The sequence below is a fragment of the Leptosomus discolor genome, chromosome 20 (assembly GCF_034619465.1).
Source record: "Leptosomus discolor isolate bLepDis1 chromosome 20, bLepDis1.hap2, whole genome shotgun sequence".
In the NCBI taxonomy this organism is placed as follows: domain Eukaryota; kingdom Metazoa; phylum Chordata; class Aves; order Leptosomiformes; family Leptosomidae; genus Leptosomus; species Leptosomus discolor.
In genome coordinates, this window is record NC_141410.1 from 10681303 (window position 1) to 10697765 (window position 16463).

The 16463-nt window shown below is 45.7% G+C and overlaps 1 protein-coding gene across 1 annotated transcript; it reads right to left on the reverse strand.

Annotated features, from left to right (window-relative positions):
• Positions 1-222: 222 nt before the first annotated feature.
• On the reverse strand, positions 223-15838 carry CEP104 (centrosomal protein 104). Its single transcript, XM_009950697.2, has 21 exons — positions 15694-15838; positions 15007-15180; positions 14548-14686; positions 13821-13886; positions 13355-13431; positions 13018-13186; positions 12640-12798; positions 11766-12014; positions 10695-10895; positions 10005-10172; positions 9089-9262; positions 7375-7551; positions 6851-7057; positions 6274-6390; positions 5637-5673; positions 4976-5057; positions 4254-4362; positions 3813-3951; positions 3294-3361; positions 1709-1799; positions 223-498 (listed from the first exon to the last, which is right to left on the reverse strand). The coding sequence occupies exons 1-21, from the start codon at positions 15804-15806 to the stop codon at positions 362-364; spliced, it is 2853 nt and encodes a 950-aa protein (XP_009948999.1). The 5' UTR covers positions 15807-15838; the 3' UTR covers positions 223-361.
• Between the last annotated feature and the right edge of the window lie 625 nt (positions 15839-16463).

Here is a 16463-nt window from a genome sequence, read left to right on the forward strand (position 1 = left end):
AGCCTCTGTGCTGACCCTGACAGCAGCCACCCAGTGCGGCCACGCCAAGTCCGTGCTGCTGGGGGAGGTTTTTTAACATGAGGACCCAGCCAAAGACCAGGCCCTCCCTGAGCCGTGCGGGGAACGTGGCAGGCCTCGTCTGTCCCAGCACGTTTCCGACCCGTGCATTTCGAGGAGATCGCCGCAGCGCTGCGCAGACAGCTAACACCGCGGTCGCCAGGCTCGGCCAGGACTGCTCAGGGCTAACACACAGCCCCGCGGAGCCAAACGGAAAAGATGATACGAGTTGCCCACACATTTTAAGTAACGACTAACAACTATATGCCTGGTTATGAAGACAAAGGAAAAAATACTTGTCCTGTCATCGCTTTGAGTATGTTTTCCCAGTGCTTTTATTGGGGCCTCCTCTTGGGGTTGGGATCTTGCTTCCTATAGAGGGAGGTCGAGCTTTTGCTCCTGCAGGACCTGCTTTCCTTAAGTAGTGGCCACCTATTTTGCCTGTGAAGAGAAAATACAGATCATTATTGCAAGCACATCTAGCCCCAGTCTTGAATTTCATCTCCCATTTTGATTCTCAAGCTATATCAAGTCTGACTGGCTGGTACTGGCAACCAGAAGCTGGCAGGCATCCAGCCTGAGGTGCATCTCCTACCAGGAGTGGTAGGACTAAAGGGTCCTTTCCCATCTCCAGGAAACTGCTCTGGAGCTTTAGCTGCATCCAGGCAGGATTTCAGTTCCTTCTATGTCTCTGAATTCTCGGCAGCAGTAATGAGGATTCCCAATAGCCAGTAGGGACAGCAAAGCTGCAGACAGACAGACAGACAGACATGACTGTAGGTCCAGTTCAGGACTGGAAACGGTTGAGTTGAACCGCATTCACTTATGACAGCTGAAAGAGACGATTCAACAGTTCCTTCCAGGAACTTAAGGGTAGTTGTGAAATGCAGATGTGAGCAAAGCAAACAGCAGAGAGAGGAGGTGAACTCTCATAACCACCTGAACATGCAGCGGACTACGGAACTCTGGAAAAAGTCTGAAGGAGGAAAGGTTTTGGATGTTACTGGTCAAAAGAGTTTTGGTGCTGCAGACCAAAAATAGCTGGTTTGTTTAACTTCTGTGTTCAGGAAAGAAAAGGATTTTGCATGTGCTCCATGCAGAAAGATGACTTAAAAAAAAACCACCTGACATCAGCATCAGTTTCTCTTTGTTGGTGAAGAAGCTGCACAATCACAAATTCTGCCTAGCTCCTGGGTCTGAATTGAAAAGGAAAAGCAGCACGCAGCACTAACTATTCAACTCATCTTGTAATTAGGATTAGATTAGCATCCTCTGATTGAACATTAAAAGCTAAATCAGGCGCTCGGTTCCCTGTGTCAGCGTTCAGGAGCCTTCCAGAACGTTAACCGTTTGGTGGCGCTCCTGGTTGCTCTAGTCACGGCCACACTGCTACACAGAAAAAACCCGAACCGATGGAATTACCAGATACACCCGCTTCCCCCCACCAACGGAGCCAATGCCTCGGTTTGAAGCCATGGTCATTGAATGACTTTGAGAATTTGCTCCCTCAGCACAAGTGCTATCAGTCAGCTTACACAAACACCGTGATGAACAAGTAATTAAGAGCCAGCTTGCTGTGGAGGATGAAATACTTAAGTAAAGGCAACACCGTAAAAAGCATAATCCTTATTATCATAAACTAACGTCTTACCAGGCTGCACCAGAAGAGTTTTATTTATTGTGGATAACCTCCGTTGATTCATCTTACAGCCGTCTTTGCCCATTAGGTGAGATTTCCAGGCCTGAAGTTAATTAAAACCAAGTGATATTACAACACCAGCGAAATTAGCTGATCTTTTACCTAGTCACTATGTATGCACACGGAGGAAATGAGAGCTGTACACAGGCCTTATGGCAACTGCATTTTAATCTGCTCACTCGTAAAAGCATGAGCACCTTATGACTTCCTAAGTGAAACAGAAATTAATACATCCATTTTTTTAATATAACTTAAAAGGTACATCACAATAAAAAACCCCAGCCAAATCCTAGAAATTAAGAGTGAGTGACATTAGTTTTGTTTTTTAAATTTTCTTAATTAACAACTAAGTTCAAAGCAGGAAAAAAAACAATGTACAAATAACATGGAAAAATCTGTTAATCTATACATATTTTAAACTGAAAAAGCACGGGCATAACTACAGGGTTATGATAATAGTTAAAGCACTCAGCAAAGCGAAGGAGTCAGAGCTGCTATTACACAAAAACATGACAGCCTCTTCAAACTAGAGGCTCTGTGAAGTCTTTTACTTACAGGAATAATTTGGGCAGAAGCAATAAAAAACAAAACAAAAACAAAACCAACAAAAAACCCCAAATCTAAGCAGCACAACATTCCTCAAACAATGTTTCGGACTTGGTTACAGTATTTTCTGAGTTCCTCACATTGGGCAAAACAAAAACGATTTGGAAAAGACTTGTTTTTGAGAAGAGAAGCACCACTCAATGGTCCCAATGAAAGGACGAAAACAAGACCAGTTACGTATCCGCCATTGACATTTCGCTGGATCTGATGCTCAGTACAGAGCTGCCGGCTGCCTCCTGGATAGCCTTTTTCCAAAAATTAAAGCACTCAAATATGATCATAACATAGCGCTAGATGATTCATGTAAAAGACAAACAGATATGTGAAGTATTTTCTGAACAAGTCACCTTTTCTATCATACCAATACACATTTTCAGTTGCTGAAGGCACGTTTTGGAGCTGGCACGTCAGCGATTTCATAGCATCAGGCAGTTCCAGGGGCAGACACAGAGAGAGGCCATCTCAACTCTCTTACCAATTACAGCAGTTCTTGCTTACTTTCTTCATGTCAACTTTTTCTTATACCCAAATCAAGAAGATCTTAACCCTGGATGCCCTGCTGCACGTGCTCAGTCCTGCTGCAGTATTTTAAGCTGCACAGTGTCACCCCGAACACTAGGGCTGACAAGGGAACTCACAGAATCTGGCAGCAGTTGGGAATTTGGAAAGCTGCAAGGTGTGTAGCTGCCTATGCAGGGGGAGAAAGACCGGCGGTAAAGAGCCTGTAGCCCTGGGGTTCCCACATAGACCTTTAAGGGTAGAAGATCCAGGTCCCCAGAGTGCCAGAGAGCCACTACAGACCCCGGCAACAATCCAGGCAAGTTCTTCAGTCATTGGGTGATGGAAGAGGGGGTTAGAAGCCAGCGTTAGAAGAGGACACGCACTCAGGCCCAGTGACATCACATCAGACCGATCTGGAAGGCAGTCTTACCTCTTCTCCTGGGGAAAAGTTGTCATGGCACAATGGGCAGTGGTTTGCCACGTTTTCTGGTTTGGCAGCTGAAATGATCAGAAAAATACTGTAAGAGTGGCAAAGCCAAGCTGATTTCAAATACAAGAGGAGAACTTGCCTAACGAAGAGCGTAACTACCCGACAGCTAAACCAGCTCCCACCCTCTCACCATTAGCTGCTGTCGGAGAAGCCCCATGTCCAATCACCTACATCAAAACAAGATCGACAGGAACGACAGGGCTTAATCCGCAAGGATGCGGTAGAGGCTTTCTGCTCTCCTCACTCAGCCTCCCCACACACACTCACAGAAGCGAAGCATTTCAAGCACTGGGGAACTCAGGCCCTTACTCCAAAAGTGTTCCCTCCTGCGGATTTACTCAGATGTCTAACCCCGCAGTGCCCGAACAGAAGTGCTCTGCCTTGCCAAAGGCACGTGGTGTTTGAAAGCCTGACTGACTTGACCTTTGATGTTCCCCCTTCCTGTTCAGAACTACTCACGATTGCAAGTCTTGCTCTTAATATGTTTGGGCAACTCATCTTTGGGAAGGGCCTCACTGCACCGTTGACATTTCCCAAAGCTGTCCTTTCTATCACAGTCGGTCAACAAGTGCTCCGTCAGGCTGGCTATTTCCACCACCTGCAACAGAGCAAGAGGCACCCAAGAAGATTTGTACTGTACTGAGTAAACAGGGACGGTATTTGAAAACTGCTTATGGGATTTTTGGAAGTTAAATCTCACTTCCCAAAATAACAGAGGGAAAGCAACATTTTAGTCCAGTTATTATTACAATTTATAATGCTGCTCTTTTCGGAAAGCACCCCCCAAGATCACACAGTCGTGTTCAAATTCATCTACCCTAGCGGGAAATATCTTACGGCTCCTTAAAACCAGAACAACAGTTAAGGTCTCGTAGCAGCTCTGGAGGGTTTACACCTAACCTGCTTGCAGTGCTCGCATCTGGTTAACATGGGGCAGTGCTTCCAGTAATGGAGATCCAGGCCTTCCTCTGTGAAGGATGCGTCCCTTCCACCGCAAAAAATACATAAGCTAGGGAAAAAACCCACAAACATCAGTGACATCACAGAATGAAATGGATGAACCCTCTGTCTTCTGCCAGAAACTGTTCCAAAAACCAGCTAACATCTTGGTGCACCTTATTTCCCCATATGGTGCTGACCTTCGGATAGGGCACGAACAGATACTGTAATACAATTTATGGTAAAGAGAACTATAAAGCATTTGTTCACCTAGAAAGACATAATTCCACAAAAGCATTGAGAACAGCTCACTGAAACTGGCTTTCACGGCTCCAGAATTTTCCCACACTTTCTCTATGCCCTTATCCTACAAGACACACAAAAGGTACCAGACATCTCTGCTTTATTTTATACTGGCCATTGAACATTACACCCTGGCAATTCCTTACCCCACAAGAGACTACTCTGAAAACATGTTCAAGGTCGTGCTATCCAAGAACTTTAAAAATCAGCATTTAGGATTGCCTGGTGAGAATTCCAAATCTGTCAGAAGAGATTTTCTTTTTCATTGTTTCAGTGCTGAAGGTATCAGCTTTGATCTACAGGAAAAACGTTGCTAACATCATGAGCTTGCAGGTTACACCAAGTGCTTGAGGTGGCGAGAAGCTGCTCATCCAACTTACTTATCCAAGTAATTTGCAACAGAGGAATGAACATCTGGAACCTCCGCTGCTGCAGGCTGCCGGCTTTTGTTTACCTCATAACCTGTAAAAAGGGAACTGTTAAAACCAAAATCCCATTTTAATTAGCTGTTGTGCAAGCCCAGAAATACTGCTTTTCTGGATCTTAACAGAAAAAACCCCTAACCGAAGCACACCGTTGCCACGCTGGTAAAGAGGCACTGAAAGCCAACATACCTGCAGGCAGTTGGGAAACTATTAACTATTGATTAGCTATTGCTTTAGTGATCTACAACAGTAAAATATTTTAGAGTTGGGGTTTTTTTGGTTGGTTTTTGGGTTGGTTTTTGGGTTTTTTGTGGGGTTTTTTGGTTTTTTTTTTTTTTTTAACCACATAGTAGATGATCTACCCCTGGTTGGGGAGAAACCTCAAATGGTTTCCAGCCAAGCCACACTAATTTCTTATTAGCAATTAACTGGTCAGCTGATGGTAAATTTTCTTTTGTGAACTTCACGGTTTCTACAGCAGGTTGAGACTCAGCTGGTCCGAAGCGCTCTGGCGTGTTTTAACTGAGATAATTCAATAATCTATTAAGCACATACAGTGTTTCAAAGACTTCTTGAAATACCTCTACATTTCTTAATACTATTTTAAACTACCTACCTTGATTCTTTGGCTTCTGAAAATCAGATTCTTTCTCCTATTGAACAAAGAAATTTAAGTCAGAAATTTGCTTAATGACTGTGATGCTTGCCAGGGAGAAAAAGAACAGGTCATATTCTGATTTCTCTCTGGAACTAAAAGCTTAGAAGCAGAGCCAAAGCATTACAACATTTGTGCTTCTGGTCCTACAGCAAATCTCTTGGGTATTGAGGCAGCAATCTTCTGGAAACACAGTCCTACCTCCTGGCACGGGGTAGCTGACTACCTTTCTAGGGTTCAGATCTAAAACTTCATGGATGTGCGGCACAGCGTGCTTCTGGAGGGCCTCGACACACCCAGTACAATTCCCGTACTCCAGCTGGTACAGAAACACACGGACTTGTAGAAACACTCTCAAATTTACCATACGACAGACAAAGCTGTTATAAAGAAAAATGTCCAAATTTCATACAATGTCAGGAAAAACAACGCCTCAGATTTGAAGCTGGAAAGTCAGTTAGGGTGTGTCATGGCGTGTCTCTCTCTTCTTTTTTGGTTTATAATGAGGCAACAGTAACGTTAATGACCTAAGCCTGTGATGCCCGAGGAGAAAAGGATCAAAAAAAATAAAAAAAAATCAAAAGCAAACCACCCCAACCTTTCCAGCTTGAACTTCTGCTTCTATCTCCTTTAGAGCTGCCAGGTGACCTTGCAGAACTTTTATTTCTTCCTTCTTCTGTTTCTCTGCCGCTTCCGTCGCTGCCTTTCTCTGTGCCTGGCAAGAAATACTCTTGAACGACAGAAGTTTTTGAACCATCTGTCGCATAGACGAGATCGCAAAACGCATCAGCACAGAACAAACGGCCAGTGCAGCACAAGCTTAGTGCAGTGACTGGCCTGTCACAGCAAGACCTCCCTCCCCTCCGCACTGCCTGAAGGAAACACCCAGCGCTGATTCCCTCGGTGCTCACTGTTTCCAAGGCGAGCCAGCACGAAACAGTAAAGGGGTGTTACTGGGTATCACTTCAGAAGTGCCACCTCTGTATTCTTTGCAGGCTTTACTCGTGAGTGACACACGCAATAAAGCCAACACCAGCTTTTTGCGCTAAGTGACGGTAACGACACCCCCCGCCACGTGTGCCGTCCGCTGCCCAGCGCAGCAGCGAACCGGTACTTCACTCAGCGGAACGCAACGTTTCAAGCGGCTGTGCATGTCCTGCAGCCTCATTACTTACCCTCCTTTCAGCTTCAGGGAGTTTACCGTCTATTTTAGCAAATCCATCAAAGAGTGTTTTGTAGAGAACGGTCTTGCGGACGCTGGCGTTATCCGGGGGAAGGTACTCCAGCACCGCAGCCCTGTGCTTTCTGTACACATCAAAGATGATGCGCAACGCTACATCACGGACTTCATAAACTCTGTGTTCCAAAGCTCCCGTGGCAAACTGGAAATGATAAAAAAAAAAATCATTCCTCTTTTTCCACGTGTTTTTTAAGGCCTTGTTTATTAGTCTAAGGCAATTATTTCACTGCAGTAGGAGAAATCTTCACACAGACAGGTTTTTCCAAACACTTTTGGACCCACTGATTATTTTTTCCCGCCGCGTTGGCATCTTGCTTCCTCACGAGGTTGTGTGTTGTCACCTCCAAGAGGCTCAAATTCTCTTCAGCAGTTCACCAAGCACCCCGGAAAGAGACAGACAAGCCCCAATAAAACAGCAACAGCAAAAAAGCTCCACGTGCTGTAAGCTCAGGCTCCTACCTTCATGACATTGCCGACGGTAAACCCAGAGTCCTCGGTTCCCATGTCTTTCAAGAGGCATTCCACTAATTCCACTTGACTCATTGCCAGGTGTGTTGGGGAGTTGGCTTTTAACGGTTGAACCAAATGAACAGGAACGATCTGCAGGGGTTTCACGTCACTACACAGCGCCATTTCCTACAAGCGTACAGAGAGGCGGTGCGCACGTGAGAGTGCCGAACGAGGAAAGCTGTCTTCGCAAAGCAGAGTTACTCTACGTTACTTATAACCAGTCAAGTACAACGAAACCAGCCTTCCTTAAGAGTAGCTGCCCATTTGTTGCTTTAGCAGCCAGAAGTTGCCTGCAAAAGCTTTAAAGAGAAGATTATACGGATGTTGGGTCTTGCTTTTGGCATCAGAGAGAAGGCTACTGAGAAATCAATAAAATCTTAGACGTGCTCCGATGAGGTCTGGCACTGGACTGTAAGAAAAATTTCAGAACTCCATCTTACACTGAACTATCTGAGGAGAAGTGTCACAAAGGACACAAAGTCTTGACGTTGCATCAAGATGGGCTTCGAGTGTGCTTCAGAGGACATATGCCACCTTACAATTTCTCGTTCTGTTTTGCAAAGAACCTTAAGGGCTAAATTCTGCTGTTATTGAAACACAATGTTTATTTCTTTGTGGGCAGCAGAACGTTTAAACACCCAAAGCACCCCTCCTCCCAGAGCCTGTCAGCTGACAGACACTCATGCAGATGGTGGCCTGCAGTCCCTCTTCCTGAGGGCCAGGTGCAGTTGTCACCGGGTTGGCTGGTCCGTTTTGGACACAGTTATTTCCAGAAATACGTGGCACCTTCCCCAGTGAACTGCTTATTCAGGCAGCCTATCATCTATTAGCAGCAATACAAAAAACCCCCACATTTTCCCCTCTCTCCAGGCCATGTTCTGTCTATGAAAATACATTTGTAACCACCATCTCATTTCCTTTCTCATTCAATTACAAAATCTATTATAAACAAGCCAAGCAGCAGCAATAAAGTAACCTGTCACCTTTGGGGTTCCAGTGACACACCACTTCACACAACAACGCTGTTAAAATTTTAGTTACATTACGTCTACAACGAAACAAAAGCCTTTTCCCTCCACGTGTGGGTGCAACCAAGGATAAGTGACCCACAACCAGTGACTCGCTCCACTCCAGGGGCTGAGTTAACACATTTTCACCCAGAAATACTGTTTTTTCTTCTAAATTCGACTGGAAAAGAGAGTCTGTAATCCTCTAGCAGCTATTCACAGCTGCTCTTTGTCAACACTGAGCAAGGAACGGACTGTGCTTTTTGGAGTGGGCACCTTCTTCACGCCTTTGCTGTGCCCACTGCCAAAGGACTGGCAAAACCGCAATGAAATGACCCCCCCAGCCCGAGCAGCACGCTGGCCTTTCCTGTGTTCACCTCTGCAGACCCCTTGCAACTACGCAGAGCGCAGGAGTCACGCACCCTTCCCGCACCTGCGGCAGCGGGGGTCTCCCCACGCTGCCCCCCACAACCAAGGGGACAACGCACAGCCAGACAAAACGCTGCCGAGGCACCAAGCGGGGGCTCCACTTCGCCTTCCACACACGGCGGAATCCTCTACAGCGACCAGCTCTGGAGGGAAGGCAAGCCCGATGAGATGCAGCGCTGTAACATTCCTAACGCAAATCAAACCCTGACGGGCAGAAAAGCACTTACCTGAATAAAGTTTGAGGCCACAAGGCGAAGACGGGATGAGGAGTCTCCTGTTCTAGAGAGCAAATTTGGAAGCGTTTTTTCCACACAATGAGAAGTTTCTAGTTTTCCCAGATTATGTTTTGGTATATATTGGGTAATGATCATTTTTAAAAGTTTCAGGGAAGCTTGAAAAACCTAAGGTAAAAAGGAAACACTGAACAAAACCACCGCACAGACCCCAGTTTTCAGACAATGTTGTAAAATCTTCTCTGTAGTTCTAAAGAGCAGCAACAGGAGGAATCTGGAATCCCATACAGCAGCACTCTTAACGGAAGCTACTTCAGACACCTCTGCCAGAAAACACTTTGCCAGGGCTTAGGGGAAAGGCTTTGGAATTTGTTTTATAAAGAGTAACACAGCCCTTGAGTTTGTTTGGTTTTTTTTTTCTTCATGTTTCAGGCTTACTTGAAGCCTGAGCCTGCTTTAGGCTAACTGTAGTGTCTAAAGCTGGAAACAAAAAGTTACTTCATTGCTGTATCTCAACTTTACAAAAAAAATAAAAAAAGAACAACGAAAAAAGGCTCAACTTTTTTTCTTTTTTACCCACACATTTACTGACTCGGCACTTGTTTCTCACGCTCATTACTCAGCCCAGGACAGTATTTCCCATGCTGCTGAATGCTGACGTTGCCCAGTCCCTGATCCTAACTAAAGCTGACATTTCAGGTGTTTTACTTGGTTTGTTGTTGGTTTCAGTTTGGTGGGTTCTTTTTTTTTGGCGGGTGTTTTTGGTTGGTTGGTTTGGTTTTCTAAACTTACCCAACAGCAGCTTTACAAACTATTTGTTTAAACTGTTTAAAGCATCTTAACCACACAGTTCTACAATTTTTGCTGTTAGTTCTTCACTAGAGCACTTATCAAACGTCTCACCACTTACGGAAGACACTATGTCTTTGATGGCCCTCCTTACGAGAAAGATGGCAGCCCTCAGCATGTTCTTTAAATCATCCTTTGGAGCGTTTACTGACATTTCCATCATCTTCTTATAGACAGCCAGTAGGGCATCTTCTCGATACGACCAGGTTTTGGAATATGCTCCTGAAACCTAAACATAGAACAAGTTTATCTCTTAAAAGGCCAATACTGATACTTCAATATTTATTAACATTTACATACAGGAACAGTCTCAAAAGAACACATGAGCTTAAGCATGAGAGCCCCAAGTGTTTCCTACGGGAATCCAGCTTTTGCTAAAAGCATGCCTTTTTGAAAAACAATGAGTAAAATGGATTAAACAGCTCAGGCCCAAGGAACCCTTTCAGGCACAGTGATGGCTTCTCTCCCTACAAAAGACAGCGGCAAGGTATGGTATTCTGGTAGGGTCCGTCCTAAAGCAGTCTGCTGGATACCAGCTGCTTCACAGCTCATCAAGTGGTCAACCACAACAGCTACAGCACCGCATAAACAGGCACCCAGACATTCAAGGCCAATTTTCAACCTCAGATTTTTAAGTAACAGCTCTGAACATGTGAAAATCACATCAGTAGGTCTTGGTTGACAGCACATATCCAGTCAACTCCACACAGACCACAGTGATCCATGTGTTTGTTTTGTTGTTGTTGTTTACCAAAGCTTCTCCAAACACTTCCACAGCAGGGCTGGCCTCCCTCAGGGCCTTCTCAGTCAACGGTTCCGGCTCCCCAGTTATGCCACTTCTTCGAGTATCACCGACACCCTCTTCTGTCACCTCCGGCTCAACGTACGCAACCGCTTCGGACTGTTTACAGACAGCTGGGAGAGGTCGCTCATCATGGGGCAAAAATTCAACCTGACAGAGAAGATAAAAGTTGCTAGTCTAGCAATGACTCAGATGTGAAGTTGCTTTGTCACTAACTGGATTCACCTCAGTGCATCTTTTTCCCCATCAGAGCGGTATCGGTTCACAATTAAGCACAGATGCTGAAGTTCTCATAACAACATCATGAAGAAATGGAATCAGTGCCTGTGAATAAAATTTATTTCTTGTCCATAGAATGCAGTAAAACACACACAAAATGCCTTTTGTGGAAGTGAGTGCATCTAGGGCAGAAATCACCTGTTGACAGGAAGCCAGCAAGTCATAAAGCTTTAAATTATTTTAAGTCAACATCCTGTGAAGAGAGAATACTACTGCTGCTAAAGCCAATGCAAGTCTTCCTCAGCTTTGCCAAAAGCTGGAGCAGCAAAACCTGAAGAGTGGGTTAACTACAGACCATGATTTTCTTCCTCTCTTCAGACATGACACCAAGACTCTTACCCTACAACCACATTCCAACAAATCCCCTTGCTGCTGTGGATTCACCCCACACGATCTCTACGAAGATTTATTAAGCCATTAATGGACCAAGCAGAATTCAGCTTCCAGCACATTGGCTGTGTGACCCTTGATTAGTCCTTTAATGCCTACTGGCTTCCATTCACCTATTGGTACAACCCCCCTCTGCCTCAATCCCCACGAACATCTGTAAAAGCTTCCAAAGAAATTCAGGGAAGAGAAAGACCAAGGCCAATTATGAGACGGACATCGCTCAGCAACAGCCAATTTCAGATACGATGCAAGCCATGAGAATAACCACCAAAGACCCTGTTGTTTTGGAAGGCTGAATACAAGATCCTTCGCTCTGGCAGACTGCTGCAGCAGCAGGGGCACGCTACTCACGTTGTCTTTGGGAAACGCTTCCCTGGCGGTCGCACGGTGAGTCTCAGGAGGAGGAGGGGACTGATGGGAGACAACGGGCTCAGCAGAAGCGGGATCTGCTGACTTCTCTCCCAGCAAAGGCTCTGCCCTCCATGGCTCTCCTTTTTGCAGCTCCGTGTGCTCACAAGGAGGTGAATTTGCAGCTTTTGTCTGCTGAGGACTGTCGGTGTAAACCATAGACTCCAAAGGCAATTCAGGTGGTTTTCGAAGCTGAGAAAGGGAAGGAGATTTTGTAAAGCAAGGCTAACAATGAACTGAAATCAGAGTCAGTGCAGCTGCAGCTTTGACAGTCAACAGGATTCTGGTGCTTTCAGGTAACTATCAGACCTCGCTCACAGACATATCATCATTTCCACTGGATGCAGCTTTATGAAATAATCAGAAAATAATTCTGTGTGGATGCGTGTGTGGAGAGATGATAAAGCTTCCCATTCTGAGAATAATACAAACTTATGTGTATCTTATCCCACTAATTCTGCACGGTCAGCCTTGAAGCCAGCACCAGCCTGTTACATCCCTTCAAAACAAGAGAAAGTACCTGACGAACCTGCATTGGGTACCCCTGAAATTACGCAAAACATTCAGGATTCTAATGTCATTTGCTTGAGACCTGAACAGTTTAAAGTAATTTATGGAGAGCTAAGCATGTTCATAAAACGCCACGTGCAAGTCTTTAGTTAGGGAAACCTACAGTCCAAATAGGAAACTTAAATTCCTGATAATTGTCAAAAAACACCTGTGTAACAACTCATATTCTTTGAATTTATTTTGGTTGTTCTGCCATTTACAACACCCCTACGATAAAGCCTCCTGAATGAGGAGCAACGGTACCCACCACCAGCTCTGCATCCAGAAGGTCGTGCAGCTGCAGCTGCTGATACACCTTCAGGCGGTACGCTTCCATTTGCTCTTTCTTCTTTTTGGCAAGATCATAGTCCTCTTTCTCTACCGCACAGCGCTTCTCCACCTCATACCGCCCAAGTCGTTCCCCTACCTGGCAGGGGGTAAAACAAGCTCGCTCGCAATCACGTGGCTGCACATAGGTACATGCTTCGGTATTTTCAGCCACGTTATTACATCACGCTATCTGATTTTAAAATTCCAATTTGGAAAATATACTGCAAATCCTTACGATTCCACAGGAACGCCAGGGACCCCGACGGACCGCTGGAACGCTGTCTGGCTTAAGAGACCAAGAGTCTTCCAACAATACCTTCTGCAAGTCTGCGATGGCTTGTTTGAGCGCCTTGGCGTAATCGTAGCATTCACGGCGGACGGCTTCGCGCTTCTTCTCATCCAGCCTGCGTATGATCTGCGCGACCTCTGGGTCCTGGTACATGTCAAAAGCCAAATCATCCAGAGGGGAAATGGAGTCAGGTTTCCTGAAGATAGAAAGTGAACAAAATGAACGGTCAGCTGATCCAAACCAGACCAGGCTAAGCGTACGTCTGCTCTCCTCACCAGCAGGGGACGAACAAAGTACAGAGGCTGAGAACTACTTTAGACTGAGCGGACGCTTTGCCAGGGTACATGCAAAGGATCATCCTTACCCCAGGTAAGTTCCATCTAAGGCAGGATCATCTGATTTAATTCCCAAGTAGTGGTCTATCAGCTTCTCTCGGGAAGGCTTTGTAAGGGGAAAAAAGAAATATCTCAATGCACATTCATCAACATCAAGGGTATGTTCAGGACAGAAATTCTGACTTGCCATGGTCAACATCAGCTGTGCAGCTTACAGCCCTTATGTTTTGGGGCATATCGAAACAGGAGAACTTGGGGAGGCTGGAAATGCAAATGTCCCAATTGATTACGGCCTATTTTTTGTATCTGCATATCTGCATCTCAATTTTAGAGAATATTCTTTCTTCAAGAGAAGATACAAAAAAAAAAACCCACCACATGGCAGCTTTGCCACAGCACAAAACCAGCAGAAGAGCGATGCGTTCCCTGGCCCCAAGAACCCTGTAACCGAACACGCGCAGAAGCAATGAAAAGACAGGGGTGCTTTGCACTTACAGTGTTATTGCTGTCAGTACCGTGGTCTGCTGGATCTCCAATAATGTTTATAGCTACTAGGGCAACCTGGGATAGAGTTAAAGAAAATGGAAATGCATAAGGTCATTGCTTTTTCCACATCTTATGAAAACTGAAACAACAACAAAAAAGAAAAAAATAGGACCCGTGGTCTCCAGGGTGGTACGGAAGCCAAGCAAAGCACTGAGCGCTGAAGGTACTTCATGCCTCATCAAAAACGTATTACCAAATCTACCACATTGTACAGTCACCAGCTGTTCTCCCTTCTGGCCTGGGATGGAAGTGAAAAGAGTCACCGCCGAACCGAGGCAGGTGCTTGTTTTCTCTGCATCAGGATGGCTGTACCACCTCTTCACCTAAGGCCACATCAGGTCCTAAAGACCACGCGTGGCTGTGGGGCGACTGCAGAGCTGCTCTCAGGGAAGTACTCTGTCCTCAGCACAAGCCTGCTGCGCAGTCTCAAACTGGAGTGAAAGGCAGCAATGGGGCGTGCACTTCACTCGTTAGTTCTGGGTAAGCTGTACACGCCTGGTCATGATTCCAAGTCACTTACAACCTCTTACTTGTATTTTCTGTTTTTAAAGGAAAATAACCCCAGGAGCTTTCAACCAACATTTTTAGCTTCTACAAATCACGGGAGCAGATTTCTCTGCCTGTTCTGTACTACTGAAACTTCATCTAGCGTACCAAGCAAGGACTCTTAACTCACCTGACCGTACAAGTTGTATTTATTGACGTAATTTTTATGGAAAATCAGCTTCAGGTACTGGCCAACTGCGTCCATATACACAGATTTTAACTCTCGTGCTTTGAAATCAGTCTTTTCGTTGTCTGAGAGAGGGACATAGCTGAGAACGGAACGTAACAAGTCAGCAGAGGAAACGTACAAACACCCGGCTGTACTTTCGCTCCGCAGGTCAGTACTTTGATAAGGTTTAAAACTCCCTCATCACTGAAACAACGTGTGCTGTCGTCTGACAAGGCTGTTCGTCTGCATCGTGCCTCTTACACCTACGTCTTCAGCTCTGCTACAGATCTAAGCAGGTACAGAATCTCCGCTGCCTGCAGCACCGCACATCAATGTTACATGCAAAGCATAATGAATATTATTTCCTCCTGAGGCCTTTCCGATTAAGGTAATAAAACCATTCAGAGCTTTTTCACTTACCCCAGTCTGTGAAACCTCTCTGACTGATAAGGAGCAAAGTATTCAGGCAAGCTTTCACTGATGTAGAACTCAATTTTGCTTGAAATCATGTACTGGTGAGCAAGCAACTGAAGTTTTCGTATTCGACATCTCTCCACCAGCCGCAGAACAATCTCCTGGGGGTACTGACAGAGTCTGGAAACACACACAATGTCTGAACCTTCTTTTTAAAGATGGCTTCACTTCCAATTTGAGTAACATTCAATTATGAACCTTGCCAAAGCTATTACAGTTTACCTCGGCATTACAGCTATTGTAAAAAGAAGCCAAAGAGTAGAGTGCAACCGCTTCCCACCTCACTGCACGCAGGAGTACGTTAAAGTGCCCCGTACCTATCTAGGGGATGGGCTGAGAAGAGCGGGCTTTGAATACTAAGCCAAAGCAGCTGCAAGCGCCAAGACCGACAAGAATAAAAATAGTTCCTTTTTTCCTGTAAAGGACTTCATTTAAAGGCAACGTGAGACCTTTAGGTGGTAACCAAGGCACTTTTTCCCCCAGGGTAAGGATTCAGTGGGATTAAAGCAACTTTTGAGTTTATAATCAGTTTGGTCCGGGATGCTGTAAACTGCCCCCGCACGGTACATCTCCCGCTCATTTTACGCTCCCTTAGTGCCTCCGAACCGTGCACCTCCCTCCCCCCTGCAGTACCTGGGCGATCGCCATCCGTTCACTGTCGGTGCATGAACCATCAGCTCTTTTGGGCTGAAGCCATCTTCATGTCCCGATGAACTTACAACTACAAAACCGATCTTGTGTGGCATCCTGCAGAAGCGAGCTAGTCAAAGCAGCGATGTTTCAAGCTTAAACTAATCCCTGGAAGGACAATAAAAGAACACTGAAGCACTACAGTCGAAGAGTTAAATCCCGTGGTCCATCAAGTCAGTAGACAATGGCTACAAATCTAAATTTTCTTTAATTTTGACGCCATAAACCATGCTATATTCTTATGCCAAGTGTTTTATTAGTACTTAGTGAAAGGAGGGTTTAGCTAACTTGTGTAGCAGCTTGCCAATAAACTCAATTAAATCTGCTAATCCAAGGCAAATCTTGAAACTTTTGAGTTCTAAAACACGCACAGGAGCAACCCGTACCATCCTCTGCGTGCTTGAGCCGAAGGAAAAAACCAAACAATACAGAACAGAGCCACTTTAGCACCTTTTCACAGGTAGGCACACACCCGAGCTGCCGACAGGGACGGCACGGGAAGGGAGGCAACGACGGGCAGGACAAGCGCCAAAGACCACCGCGACGCCCACCCCCGGGGCCCCAGATGATATTGCGGCATTAATTTCGGCACCCTCCCCCCAGGCCCCAGCCGCTCCGCCAGAGGAGGCGGCAGCAGGCCGAGGCGGCCCCCCGCAGGCCCCGGGGGGGTCACGGCTCGGTGGAACGGGCGGGCCGAGCAGCGGACAAAGCCG

Coding starts and splice junctions, on each gene's coding strand:
- CEP104 (XM_009950697.2), bottom strand. CDS start 15,806: ATGCCACACAAGATCGGTTTTGTAGTTGTAAGTTCATCGGGACATGAA. Junction 13,887..14,547: donor AATACAACTTGTACGGTCAG/GTGAGTTAAGAG, acceptor ACTCTATCCCAG/GTTGCCCTAGTAGCTATAAA. Junction 13,432..13,820: donor GTACTGACAGCAATAACACT/GTAAGTGCAAAG, acceptor CCCCTTACAAAG/CCTTCCCGAGAGAAGCTGAT.